The 14247-nt window shown below is 41.1% G+C and overlaps 1 protein-coding gene across 4 annotated transcripts in view; it reads right to left on the reverse strand.

Moving 5' to 3' along the window:
- LOC142749035 (E3 ubiquitin-protein ligase RNF14-like) overlaps positions 1–14024 on the reverse strand; it is a 29608-nt gene extending 15584 nt beyond the window's left edge. For 2 of the 4 annotated variants that reach the window (XM_075856554.1, XM_075856550.1), the window contains exons 1-3: positions 13949–14024; positions 9286–9370; positions 4760–4920 (exon numbers count right to left, since the gene is read on the reverse strand). In XM_075856554.1, coding sequence (XP_075712669.1) covers positions 4760–4913 — 154 coding nt within the window. In that variant the 5' untranslated portion in view covers positions 4914–4920; positions 9286–9370; positions 13949–14024. Of the gene's footprint in view, positions 1–4759; positions 4921–9285; positions 9371–13417; positions 13609–13853; positions 13873–13948 lie in introns of those variants that run through there. The other 2 variants (XM_075856552.1, XM_075856551.1) reach the window with 2 other exon arrangements.
- Positions 14025–14247: the final 223 nt, after the last annotated feature.

A 14247-nucleotide genomic window follows, 5' to 3' on the forward strand; every position in this document is an offset into this window, starting at 1 on the left:
TGAATAGACATCCCGTGGAATGTCTATTCACCGTCTAAACACTTCAGTATCGTTAATGTGTTAGTATAAGACTGCACATAGCGATCTAAAAGGATCTCTATGCGCTGCCTAAATGAATGGAGAGGAGTGCATGACGCCGATTGGTCAGCGTCATACACTCCCCTGTACAACGCCCACTTGTTTGAAAGTAAAAACACGCCCACTTTGGCATTAAGACACTCATTAGCATAAATCTAAAATCGCTAATAAAGTCGTGAAAATAGATAGTTTTTTTTAAAATAAAAAGCACTGCTGTCACCAACATCATAGCGCCGATCTCCTTATGTAGGAGATAGGGCACTTATAATGTGGTGACAGAGCCTCTTTAACCCCTTAAAGAGGCTCTGTCACCAGATTTTGCAACCCCTATCTGCTATTGCAGCAGATAGGCGCTGCAATGTAGATTACAGTAACGTTTTTATTTTTAAAAAACGAGCATTTTTGGCCAAGTTATGACCATTTTTGTAGTTATGCAAATGAGGCTTGCAAAAGTCCAAGTGGGTGTGTTTAAAAGTAAAAGTACAAGTGGGCGTGTATTATGTGCGTACATCGGGGCGTTTTTACTACTTTTACTAGCTGGGCGTTCTGACGAGAAGTATCATCCACTTGTTTTACTGTACAGCGTTCCCTCAGGTTGAAAAAACTGCAGATTCACTTTATTCTACAGGTTGATACAATTACAGCGATACCAAATGTATATTTTTTTTCTTTTTTACCCCTTTTATATATAAAAAAAAAAAAAATATTTTCTAAAATACAAAAGTTGTTTTGTTTTGCCAATTTCTGAGAGCCATAACTTTTTTGCAAGCTATAGTTTTTGGTTCCATTTTGGGGTACATGCGACTTTTTGCTCACTTTTTATTAAATTTTTTTGCGAGATAAGATGACCAAAAAACAGTAATTTGAGTGTATTACATATTTTTTGGGCGTTCACCGAGCGGGTTAAATAAAGCTATATTGTAATTGGAGAGACTTTTACAGAAAAGGCAATACCAGGTATGTTAACTTTTTTAAAAAAAAATGTTAACATTGCTTTATGGAAAAAAGCTCTTTTAATACTTTTTTTTTTGTGAATAGGGGACTTGAACCAGCCATCGCTTGCATGATATACTGCAATAATAATGTATTGCTGTATATCGATATCGCTATATTGACAGTCTCCTGGCAGTGCTTCAAAGGAGTATAAAGATGGTAGTATAAAGCGATCTTAGCCCGCTCCATACTTCCCCTTAACGGCTGTCACGTACATGTTCATGGCATGTCGTTATGGAGTTAAAATACTTTTTAATCACCCAGTATTCACAGCAGCATCGTTTCACCATCTCAAGCTCCATGCACATGTAATTACGGATGAAATCATGGACCCATTTATTTCTATTGGCCACGGACACCATTCCATATATTTACAGATGTGTGTCTGTGCCGTAAAAATGATCAACAAAATATAGAACATGCCCTATTCTTGTACACAACTGCGGCACAGATTCGCCCATAGAAGTCTATGGGCGCTTCCGCAATTGAGGACGGCTATGGATGTGTATCAGTAGCCATCGGAACCATTTTTGCGGACAGAAAACACCTTTACGGCCGTGTGCATGAGGCCTCTCACAAGGCATTATCAATCTCATCAATATAAAAAAAACATACAACGTGCATATATCCATGGACATTACAAAATATATCTCACAATACATCCATACAAATATAAAAAGTAATGTCTAACAGTAAGACTAAAGTGCATTACAAGTGCAATAACCGTGTAGAAAAATATATTTCTTACATAATTTGTTTATATGATCTCTTTTTTTTTGTATAGATGGTCTATCTACAGCTTAGCACTCCCCATCCTGAACATCTGTAATTATCAGGAAGTGAAGATTCCTGTACTTTATATAAGGAAAGAAGCTTTTTTTCTTGTTGTAACTACTGAATTTTTTTTCTCTATTGATATATTATATTTTTAGGCATTGTGTGTCCTTTTTCAGTCATGCACATCTTTTTTGGTATGATCTAATGTGTCTGTTATAATATACAAAGTATTGATTATAGATATTGGCATCTTTTCCCTGCCCTTGGAATGATGAGACCGGTTTGGAGACTTTGTCTATTGTACATGTGGATAAATGTAGAAAAAGAGGGGATCTATATCGGCGCTGCTGGGTGGACCAAGTACAATGGAGAAACAGTAGTCTCTAGAGAAACGAGTAGTCTCTTCTTTAGTTTAAATAGGTGCTTTATTGCAACGCGTTTCGACGCCGAACATTGTTTTGGCGTTTTTTTTGCCAATTTTGCTCCATCTGAACTGGGCCAATCATTATTCAGTGTTGTATATATATACCAGCATGTTTTAAACCAAAATGTTATGCCTGATGAAGACGCCAGTTCGGCGTCGAAACGCGTTGCAATAAAGCACCTATTTAAACTAAAGAAGAGACTACTCGTTTCTCTAGAGACTACTGTTTCTCCATTGTACTTGGTCCACCCAGCAGCGCCGATATAGATCCCCTCTTTTTCTACATTTATCCACTATACACCAGCGGTACCTCTGGTCACCGGTCCGGATCTGGCAGCAGCACCTGTGGATTCTGTTTCTTCGCGCATTACCTATGGCTTTCTGGTGAGCATGGTATCTTCCTTCCTCCATCAGCTTATCCTAACCTACTTCACTATGTGGCGCCGTAGTTTTTTCTCTCTCTATTGTACATGTGTGTTCTTCACCCCACTGCATATATGGCGAATTACTTTATGGGACATGAGAACCCAGGTTGGCCCAACACATAGCACAGGAGCAGATTATAGATCTGTTTCTGATGCAGTGATAGGGCAGTTGTGAGGGGTCTATTCCTACCAGAAGTGGAGGGTCTGGTCCTCTCACTTATTTTTATACGCCTGTCTTATTGAGGTTGGTCTGAATCTACTGAAAATGTGGTCTTCGGAAAGAACATCTGTCATTTCACCTTATGGTCTATATCCCATTTTCCTTTAGGAATTCCCTTTATATTCATTGGCCACTAATAAGGGACTGTAGAGCTTTGATGCCCATATCGAAGATGGCATCCCCCTGGTGTGAATTTTCTGGGACGCATGCGCACTGACTGTGATGCACCCAGGTAAGGGTTGGTCTTTTTGGTAACATGACGATTCCCTTTTTCAATATGGCACCTTTTGGGCTTACATGAATTAAGACGCATTGCGCTATGAGGGAATTCCAGGGTTTCCCCATTGACGCATCATACCAGACTCGTGATCGACTATCTCCTTCGTCAGCATTGGGTAGAGTATTTTTTGTCATTCGCATGGAGTCTTGTTGGTCGCTGGAATGGATACATTTTGCCATGTGTTTGTCTTTTGGTACTATCAGAGTGAGTTGTTTTTACTTCTGCTACACGGTGAGTTCCAACTGTTTTATAATAGATTATATAAACTAATTATGTAAGAAATATGTTTTTCTACACGGTTATTGCACTTGCAATGCACTTTAGTCTTAGGGTATGTTCACATGGCAGCCTACGTTACGGCTGAAATTACGGAGCTGTTTTCTGGAGAAAACAGCTCCGGAATTTCAGACGTAATGGCATGTGCAGGCGCTTTTCGCAGCGTCCTTTACGGACGTAATTGGAGCTGTTTTTCTATGGAGTCAATGGAAAATGGCTCCAATTACGTCCCAAGAAGTGACATGCACTACTTTGACGCGGGTGTCTTTTTTACGCGCCGTCTTTTGACAGCGGCGCGTAAAAAAGATGACCGTCGGCACAGAACATCGTAAAGCCCATTCAATGGGCAGATGTTTGCCGACGCTTTGGAGCCGTATTTTCGGACGTAATTCGAGGCTAAAACGCCCGAATTACGTCCGTAAATAGGGTGTGTGAACCCAGCCTTACTGTTAGACATTACTTTTTCCATTTGTATGGATGTATTGTGAGATATTTTGTAATGTCCATTGACATATGCACTTTGTATGTCTTTTATATTGATGAGATGTAATTATCTATTACACTGTGTGTTGTATAAAATATGTAGTAATTACTGACACTTATTGCTTGAGAATGCCCTCATTGAGAGGGTGAAACGTTGCTGCTGTGAACACTGAGTGATTAAAAAGTATTTTAACGAATTACTTCTAAGGAGCGTTGCACAGCAACAGCAGTGGGTGAAGGCCTCCTGGGTTTAGGCTAGGAACCCGTGTTAGTGTAATAATCCAAAAAATTAAGAGACAGCACTCCAGGGAAAACTGTGAAAAAGGTGATGTGTTTATTCACCCCCTTAGGCAGGCAACGTTTCAATCAGTCTCAGTGGGATCTTTGTCACATATATATTATATATATATACACATACATATATATATACACACACACACACACACACACACACACACACACACACATACATACAATGAATTGTGGGGAAGTATTCAAAATGACTAAGTTGGAGTTACTGCTTTATATAAAATGATTCATTATGATTTATTATTCATACATACATATATATATATACACACACATACATACAAGTTGGAGTTACTGCTTTATATAAAATTATTCATTACAGAGTTCCCTATAAATCTACTGTATTTTTTTTTAGTCCGGAATAAAGCTTAGTAATAGGTAAATAATTATAAAAAGTTTCGTTTATTAGTGTAGTTATAAACATAGCATGTCCGCTACTACAATGATAGCTACATTCTGTTAATATATTTCATACACATCAATTTCTTACTCACTTTTCACTGAGATTTTGAAATTTGAAGGTAATTCCAGGCACACTTGAATTTCCCCTCCTGAAGCAGCATCTGCCCTTTTAAATTCATCTTCTGAGTAAATACTAGCAAGGGCTAGTAGTTCATCCTCCTGGGCTTCCTGGTCTTCAGTTGACATTGGTTATCTGTGACGGCCAAGAAACATCATTTAGATTAAATACTATCATTTCTTAGGTTACAATGGCCTTAAACGACAATATTTATTGAATTACTGCTTTAAAAAAAAAAAAGGTACAAAGCATTAACTCTACGCAGTGGGACTTAATACACAGAGGTAAAGAAGCAGAATGTTACATAGTAAATATTCAGATAAAGATCTGCAACAAAATAAAAAATTAAAATAAACAAAAGTAGAAAATGCGGCTGTGGATATCAGAAAGTATTAAGACAGCTGCATACCAGGGAATATCTCACAAACATCATGTTAAATAAATGTCAGGACAGTTTGTTAAGGCCTCATGCACACGAACATAATTACGGGCCCATAGACTTCTAATGGCCACGGGTACCTCCCCGTTTGCTTACAGGAAGGTGCCCGTGCCGTTGAAAAATATGAAACGTGTCCTATTTCAGGCCGTAATTACGGCACGGGCAGCCCATAGAAGTCTATGGGGCTCCCGTAATTACGGGTGGCTACGTGTGTGCACCCGTAATTACGAGAGCGTTGCTAGGCGACGTCAGGGGATAGTCACTATCCAGGGAGCTGAAAGTTAACTGATCGGCAGTAACTCTTTCCGCACCCGGGACAGTGACTACTGCTGGAGTTAATAGTATTAAAAGTTAACTTACTTGCTTCTTCCTCCAGTCCGGCCTCCCGGGATGACGTTTCATCCCATGTGACCGCTGCAGCCAATCACAGGCTGCAGCGGTCACATGGACTTCCACGTCATCCCAGGAGGCCGGACTGGATGTCAAAAGAGGGACGCGTCACCAAGACAACGGCCGGGGTACGTATGAACTTCTTTTACGTACAATCGCTGCGTTCCGCTGCGGAACCTCTGCCTGAAATGGCTGCCCCTTCTCTCTATCCACCACTGATAGAGAGAAGGGGCTGCCGATTAGTGCAATGCAATTTTGCAGAGAAAACGGGTCCGTAATTACGGGTGGAATACTGGTGACATACGAGTCGAATACGTGTGACAAAGGACCCGTATTTACGCCAGGAAAAAAAAATATGTTCGTGTGCATGGGGCCTAAGAAGTGTCAATCGCATGGAGAAAAAGTAAAGAAGCGCCAACACCTATGATAATTAAATATTACAGCATATAGAATAACATAGTAATATGATACAAACGACAATATTTTCAACTTACAATGTTCTTTCCTGGGCCATCATTACTTGAAAATACATTCAACTTACAATGCCACAGAAAGTGCCGATCTGTGGCACGCGATTGGCTTGAAGATGTATCCAATCAGTGGGGTCAATTTACTGGTAAAAAGTCTGTGAATCAGCGCATTACACCGTGTAAGAAATACTATTATTGACTATATTAATATTAAATGATAATATTGAACAGCAACATCTCCACGTGGGATCTAGGGGACGGTTGGCAAAGAAAGCACGCCAACAACAGTGTATATATTAAAAGAGAAAGTATATTATATACAGAACCAGTCAAGCAGCATGAAATTGATAAAACAAATAATAAATTCACAATCACAATAATATGCACATAAGTTGACAATAACACCAAAACAACACCCCAAAACCAAATAATACCTACCCCAGAATCAAAGAAAGATCAACTAAGAAATCAACATGGATAATAATACAAAGAGCAGTTAAACACCAAACAATCACCAGGTTATAATAAAATCTGCTAATACCACTTCTATAGACCAAAATACAATACAAAACAAAACCCATGCGTCAAATGAAAAGCCACCAATATATTCAGCAAGGTCTGAACAGAGTTCCTCCTGGCATAAACCAAATCTTCCTACAGTCCTACCTAGAGGTCTCCACTTGATATGTCCTCTCTAGACATATCTCTAGCCCTCCTTTCTTTTTCTCCCCAGAGGACCAAACCTGGGTATTTTATAACCATTTTGGGACACCCACAATGTGCTCCCCCCTCCAGCCTGAAGAGACACAGTGTCACACCTATGATCAAAGAATTGCTTTGATCTATCTGTGCATGACACTGAGCCTCCTAGGGATGCATAAAGACGGCAAGTCACATAGAAGGTAGACAGGTTGAGCAGCTGTTATCATACCTGGTACCTTCATTTGAATGGGCAAACTCTTGTGCTCTCAGGAGCCCTTGAAATGTAAGTTAGGCTCTATTCACACGACAGGGTCCGAGTGTCGGTCGATAATAACAGCCGTTTTGGTCAGTTTTACTCGGCCGTTTTGCATCCTTTCCGTTTCGGGCGGTGTTTCCATTTTTTACGGCCCATATTGACCCAATTTGCATCCGTTTATTTTTCCTGTCTATTTTAAAAACTGATTAAATTAATTTTTGCCATACACTGCCCCCTGTAGGTAGTGCCACACAGCCCTCCCCCGTAGGTAGTGCCAGGCAGCCCCCCGTAGGTAGTCACACAGCCCCCACGTATATATAGTTCCACATAGCCCCCGCACGTAGGTCGTACCACACAGCCCTCCCCCACGTAGGTAGTGCCACACAGGCCCCTTGTACATAGAACCCCCATAGATGGGTACCCCTTCCTGTAGATAGCGCCACTGTAGGGGACCGCTCCAGGAGAAGTCCCTGACTTCACTGTCCATATATGAAGTGACTTCTATACAGTGAAGTCAGGGACTTCTCCTGGAGTGGAAACCTTGATATATGAAACACAAAACACAAGCGGGTATGTATGTAGGGCAAAAATATGATACCATAGAATAACTATGTATATAAGAAACATATATTTTATTTAGAGTAAGTACACCACATAAATAATTAAAAACATTTAAAACAGCAAAAAAGTGCTAAACAACATCTCTATGGGGGGAGCCACCCTGATATGTGGCACACAATAAAGATCCCCACTCACCCACCTAAACCCCTCAATATGCGTTCCAGTATATGAGCATAAGTGAAAAATGTTGCATCAAACTAGCATATTGTCGTCCTGAACCAGGAGGGGAAAACGGGACTGAAAGCCACACGTGTATCGCCACAAAGTGGCTTCCTCAGGGGTTAGCTCAGCGGAAACCTTGGCCACATTGTCGGCAACGCTGTGACCGAGGATTCCGCTTCAGTAGTAGGGAACCACTCCAGGAGAAGTCCCTGATGTCACTATCCATATATGGACAGTAAAGTCAGGGACTTCTCCTGTAGCGGAATCCCTGGCAACACAGCCCCCCCCCCCCCCCCCCCCGTCGGTAGTGCCACACTGCCCCCCGGCTCCCCTGTAGGTAGTGCCACACAGCTCCCCTGTAGGTAGTGCCACACAGCTCCTCTGTAGGTAGTGCCACACAGCCCCATTGCACATAGAACCCCTGTAGAAGGCAACCCCTTCCTGTAGATAGCGCCACTGTAGGGGACCGCTCCAGGAGAAGTCCCTGACTTCACTGCCCATATATGGACAGTGAAGTCAGGGACTTCTCCAGGAGCGGAATCCCCGTCCACAGCTTCAGCAACGCTGTGGCTGGGAATTAGAGCGATTCCGCTCCTAGAGGGAGCTACAGTGGCGCTATCAGTGGACGGGGGGGGGGGTCATCTACAAGGAGCAGTAAGGGTGCCCAATTACTGAGTAGGGACAATAAGGAAGCATTATTACTGCGAAGGGGTACAAAGTGCATGTGGGGCAAAAAGATGGGCGCATTACTGTGTGGGGAATTATTACCATCTGGGGTACTGTTCGGCACTATCATTTTTGGGGTAACTATGGTTATGACACCATTATTTCTAAAGTCTTGTAGTCGGTAGCACTTTACTACACGCCAGAAAGAGCAATGTGGCCACCTAGGGCAGCAGCAGGCGCAGTAATGGGTGAAGCAACAACACAGCGTGCAACCTGTGTCATGGCCAAATTCGCCATGTAGCCCTAGCCAAACTTATCAGTCATATTTAAGCAGCAGAGTACTTGCTCAGTCCCAGGGTGAACTGATGTAACATAAGATTATATAGTTTTATTTGTAAATAACTTGCTTAAACCTGTTTGCAACCAGCACCTCAATTTAGCATAAACGTGCAGCCTAGAAATGATGCAAGACTACTTGATATTATATTATATGTATGTCAAAATATATACATACGCTGTACTAAATAAAGGTATACATACAGTATATATTATGTACTGACAGTACATTACGAAGTGTGTATTTTTTTCCTTATGACAAACAGAAATTGTATGTATTGTAAGATGACAATCCTGGTTCTCTATAGAGAAAAACAAGGTTGCACTGATTTCGGACAGGTTTACAAGGCTGGATCTCAGGTCATTGCTCCCGAATGTGCCAAAAATAGGAACGGATCACAACAGAGGCAAGAAGGAAACCCTAAAGCAATCTAAAACCTTACATTTACATATATTACCTTGATGATGGAATTGCAGGTCTGTAAGCAGTTTCACTAAAGCAATAGCTGATGCAGATGAAATAGACACGCAGCCATTACCGATCTAGTAAAAGAAGGACAGGGAATTTGTTTATTATTAGTATCAGATTATGTCAGTTGTAATGCATGAAAGCTACATACCCTACTACATACAGTCAATTAAAGTTCCTACCGTTACTAAGAGGAACATTATTACTAAAAATAATCTAAATACCATCATGTAAAAATCAAGAAAGGGATGATCTGCCTTCTCACCCATTAGTTTTGTATCTAAAATGAAAAAAAATTAAGCAACTTTGGAAATCATGTCTAAGAGGTTACTAATTTCTCTCTCTGTTAATGTGATGAACTATAGTTATTTATTGTGAACAACTTTAAGACAAATACAATTAATTGGAACAACAGAAGCATTTAAGTTGTTAACAATGGGAGGGGCTCCCTCTATCAACCCATCGGCCATCAGAGGCCGGCCATGGCTATATGCCTATTGAGGTGCAGTCTAGGGTTGTCACGATATCAGAATTTAGACTTCGATATCGATACTTCGTGTAGTATTGCGATTCTCGATACCAAAACCATACTTTGCCAACAATAACAAATAAAAAAGACGTTCTTCCATTTTCTGATGAGGCATGTGGGGTGTTGAATTTTGAACCTCCGTGTGCTTCACATTAATAGTAATTAACCCCATCATGTTCCTCAGTCATAATGGACAACATTGGGTTAATACGTGAGGTACATGATGGGGTTAATTACTATTAATGTGAGGCACATGGAGGTTCATAATTCATAATTCCACGTGCCTCACATTAATAAGTGAAAGAAAGCAGTTTTTATTTAATATTTTTTCAGCGTACACATCATAAATGATGATATAAATTTGTTGTGCAGGTTATTACGGTCACGACGATACAGAACGTGTGTACAATTTAAGTATTGAGACTTTTATCTTAATGTTTATTGAAAAAAATGCGTATTTTGAATTTAAAAAAATGTGATTTAACGTTAGTTTATTTTTTTACTTTTCTATTATTTTTTTTAACTGTAATGTACTAGCATATATCTATATGCCAGTACATTAGCCTGTGTACTAATAGTACACAAGCAGTTGTTAGGACATACCTAAGTCTGCCCTAACAGGAAATATGGTAAGACAGTCCTGGGGTCCTTCAATGGTATGTCCCTGGATCATATCACTGGGATTCCCTGTGACATGATTCAAGGGGCATCCCCCCCCTTCTCATTTTCCCCTTGAATGCTGCAGTCAGCTTTGTGGCACCCCCTTCCCTTCCTCAGAGTTGCGCCTGGGGCACATGCCCCGCCTGCCCCCACTAACTACGCCCCTGGGTGGGGGTCCGAGCAAAACTTCTGACATCACTATGACATGTCAAAAGTTTTTTGAAAGTTTAGTTACCCTTGAAATGATATAGAAAAATATATATGATGCAAAAAGTGTGCACAAAAATAAATTTTTCTAAATGACTTGTAATAGCGATACGGTTTCCAATTACACCACTGAGTGTCTATAGACCGTGCTGCCAGGGGCCCATAGCTCTGCATTAAGAGACAGAGGGTCCTGCTCGGTCTCCTTGGCTTCTCTGTCCAGAAAGGCTGCCAGCGCTGTAGAATGTAACGTGATTCTCAAGCGCTGGCGGCCATTCTGGATAAAGAGCAGGACGCTCTGACTCCTAATGCAGAGCTATGAGCCGCCGGCAGCACAGACTTCGGTCTGTTCCTGCTGTAGTTAGAAGCAGAATCGCTAATACAAGTCATTTAGAAAAACAATTATTGTCCAAACTCCTGCACGATCACCGTTATTTCTATAAAATTTCAGTGTAGATGAAAGGTACTCTCCAAAAATGATGCTCTGCTCAGCTTTTGCAGCCTTCATGCATTCTAGTACATAGTAGCCTGCAGAATCTGTCTCTTTCTGATGGCTCCTTCTCTAGCCCCTTTCTCTCCTCTCCTGAACCATCTGCTAATAGATCACCAAATAAAAGTTCAACTGAAGGAGCCATCAGAAAATCAGCCGGACTGATGTGACTGAACAGCATTCGGGAGGCTAGTATGTGCTAAAATACACACAGGCTACAGAAGCCCAACCAAGCCCAATTCTTAAAAACAACCAATTGTCTTTTTGCACATAATACAGTCAATGCAATTTAAAAAAATAAATAAAAATGGCCTCAAAAAGGTGCCTATAGCCTTTAACCCATTATTGACCGCCCATTAGTTTTTATGGCGTCCACTAACGGGATTTATTCCGATGCAGTAGCCTTTTCACGGCACTGCATTAGAATAAATAAAGCGGGGAGCAGTTAAATCTCCATTAGCTGAGGGCTGGGAGCAGACCTGCTTGAACGGGCTAGATCAATATCAGTATCGATCCCGCTCGCTTAAACCCTCAGATGCGGCGCTCCATAGTGAGCGCCGCATCTGAGTGTTTTGGAAGGAGGGGACACCCTCTCTCATCCCAGCGGCACCCTGCTATACGATTGCAGGGTGCCGGTGTCTTCTATGGCAGCTGGGGGCCTAATAAAGGCCCCCAGGTCTGCCTCTAGTTAATGCCTGCTAGGCCATGCCTGTCCGTTTTACATGGACAGGCAAGTAATACACTGCAATACAGAAGTAATGCAGTGTATTATAAAAGCGATCAGATGATCACATAGTGAAGTCCCCTAGTGGGACTAGTAAAAAAAAGTTTCATAAAAGTTTATAATAAATAAAAAGGAATCCAAAGTAAAAATAAATTAAAAACCCAGTATTTCCTTCCCCCTTACAAAAATCACCCAAGAAAAGTAAAAAAGTTACACATATTTAGTATTGCCGTGTCCGTAACAACCTAAACTATAAAGCTACTACATTATTTAACCTGCTCGGTGAATGCTGTAAAAAATAAAATAAAAAACAATGAAAGAACGGCTGTTTTCTGTGCATCCTGCCTAAAAAATAATGTGCTAAAAGGTGATCAAAACGTCGCATCTACTCCAAAATGGTACCGATAAAAAATACAAGTCGTCCCGCAAAACAAAAGCTCATATACAGCTGCATCGGCAGAAAAATTAAAAAAAGTTATGGCTCTTCAAATATGGCAACACAAAAAAACATTAAAAAAAAGTTTTAACTGCGCAAAAGTAGTAGTAAAATATAAGAAAACTATATAAATTTGGCATCGCCGCAATCGTAACGACCTGGTGAATAAAGCTATTATGTTATTTATACTACATGGTAAACGGCGTAAATTAAGGATGCAAAGAAAGGGTGGCGAAATTGCTTTTTTTTTTTGGTGCGATTAAAAAGCACAACTTGTCTCGCAAAAAACAAGACATTATACAGCTATGTCGACGAAAAATAAAAAAAGTTATAACTCTTTGAATGAGATGATAGAAAAACTTAAAAAAATGCTTGGTCATTAAGGCCTAAAATTGTCTGGTCACTAAGAGTTAAAGAGTATCTGCAGCTTCATGCATACTATTAAAATGTCATAGACATAACCGTTTGGATCAGTGGGGGCCCGGGTGCCGAGAGCCCTGCCGGAACCGAAACTAAGGTGCAGAAGCGGCTCAGCTGAGCGCCTTGCGTCTCAGGCTGTGATCGGGGCTCCTTGTCAGGCTGAAGACGGTTACATAGAAGTGAGCAGTCTTTAGCATAACATGGAGCGTCAATCAGGGCATTGCACCCAGATGAGCGCTTCTGCACTTTTCGTTCCAAAGTTGGCACAGGTCTCAGCACCAGATCCCCACCGATCCAAACTGTTGGTATGTCTCTATGTCATATCAAAAGTTTGCTGAAAGTGCAGTTACTCTTTATGGGGTTAATGGCATATCAATAGGACCCCCCAATAATAGTTAAACCAAAGTGACTGTACAGTCAACGGGCCAACCTGATGTCTCCTAAGGAAAGTGAAGGGGGCTTGAATTGATCCGTTGCAGGAGATTTTACGTGCACTATTAGAGCATACAGCCATCCAAATTTCTTCCCTCACCACTGTGTACTTCAATACGTTTACATGTGGGAGGTGTAGTACCAAAAATGGGATCGGATCCCATTATGTGAAATCAGGTAAGGCTTTCCCTAAAATACAATTTGTAATAAAACCAAACAAACTCACCGCCAGCACACAATGGGAGGTAACAGCATAAAGCCACGTGTGACCGATTGTACCAGAAGGGCATTGCACCCATTAACACTGGCACATTTAATTCCAAAAAGTCATAAAAACTGTCATGATATCAAGTTATATCCGATAAATAAATGTAGGTTTAATTCTATTCAGTAAATACAAAGCTGTGATGACATACACAGTCTCTGTAGTAATATAATACACACACACACACACACACACACACACACACACACACACACACACACACACACACACACACACACACACACACACACACACACACACACACACACACACACACACACACACTAATAAATCCCAGTGTATAGGTGGATATTACAATGTCAGGTCGTGTAACACATGAGCACGGCGGAGGTGATTGCATAACACAGACCAGCTCATTATATTACATGACTCGCACTGTACAGCCTGACCCAGTGCTGCGCTTCTCGCCTAGATCCGAGGTGACATGTCATTTTGACCCCATGTATAGACAACCCTCTAGACTGCACTGACCCGGGTGTGTGTGTCACTCGCCGGTCCTCCTGTTCACGGGGCGTCAGGCAGTTCAGAAAGACAAAACTTCCACAGTACACATTCTTCTAATAGTTACAGCGCCACCTGGTGTACTAGAGGACTCGCGCCACCCAGTAATGTAGAATGTACATATATAGAAATACAGTAAACATGTCTCGCTTAATGATACGTATGTACAGTGCCAAAATAATAATGTCATTATTTGTCCAAAACTGCCACACAGTGTGTACACAGCGATATAGTGCACACAAATACAGTGATAAATAGTGTTCCAATAG

This window comes from Rhinoderma darwinii, chromosome 3, assembly GCF_050947455.1.
Source record: "Rhinoderma darwinii isolate aRhiDar2 chromosome 3, aRhiDar2.hap1, whole genome shotgun sequence".
In the NCBI taxonomy this organism is placed as follows: Eukaryota; Metazoa; Chordata; class Amphibia; order Anura; family Rhinodermatidae; genus Rhinoderma; species Rhinoderma darwinii.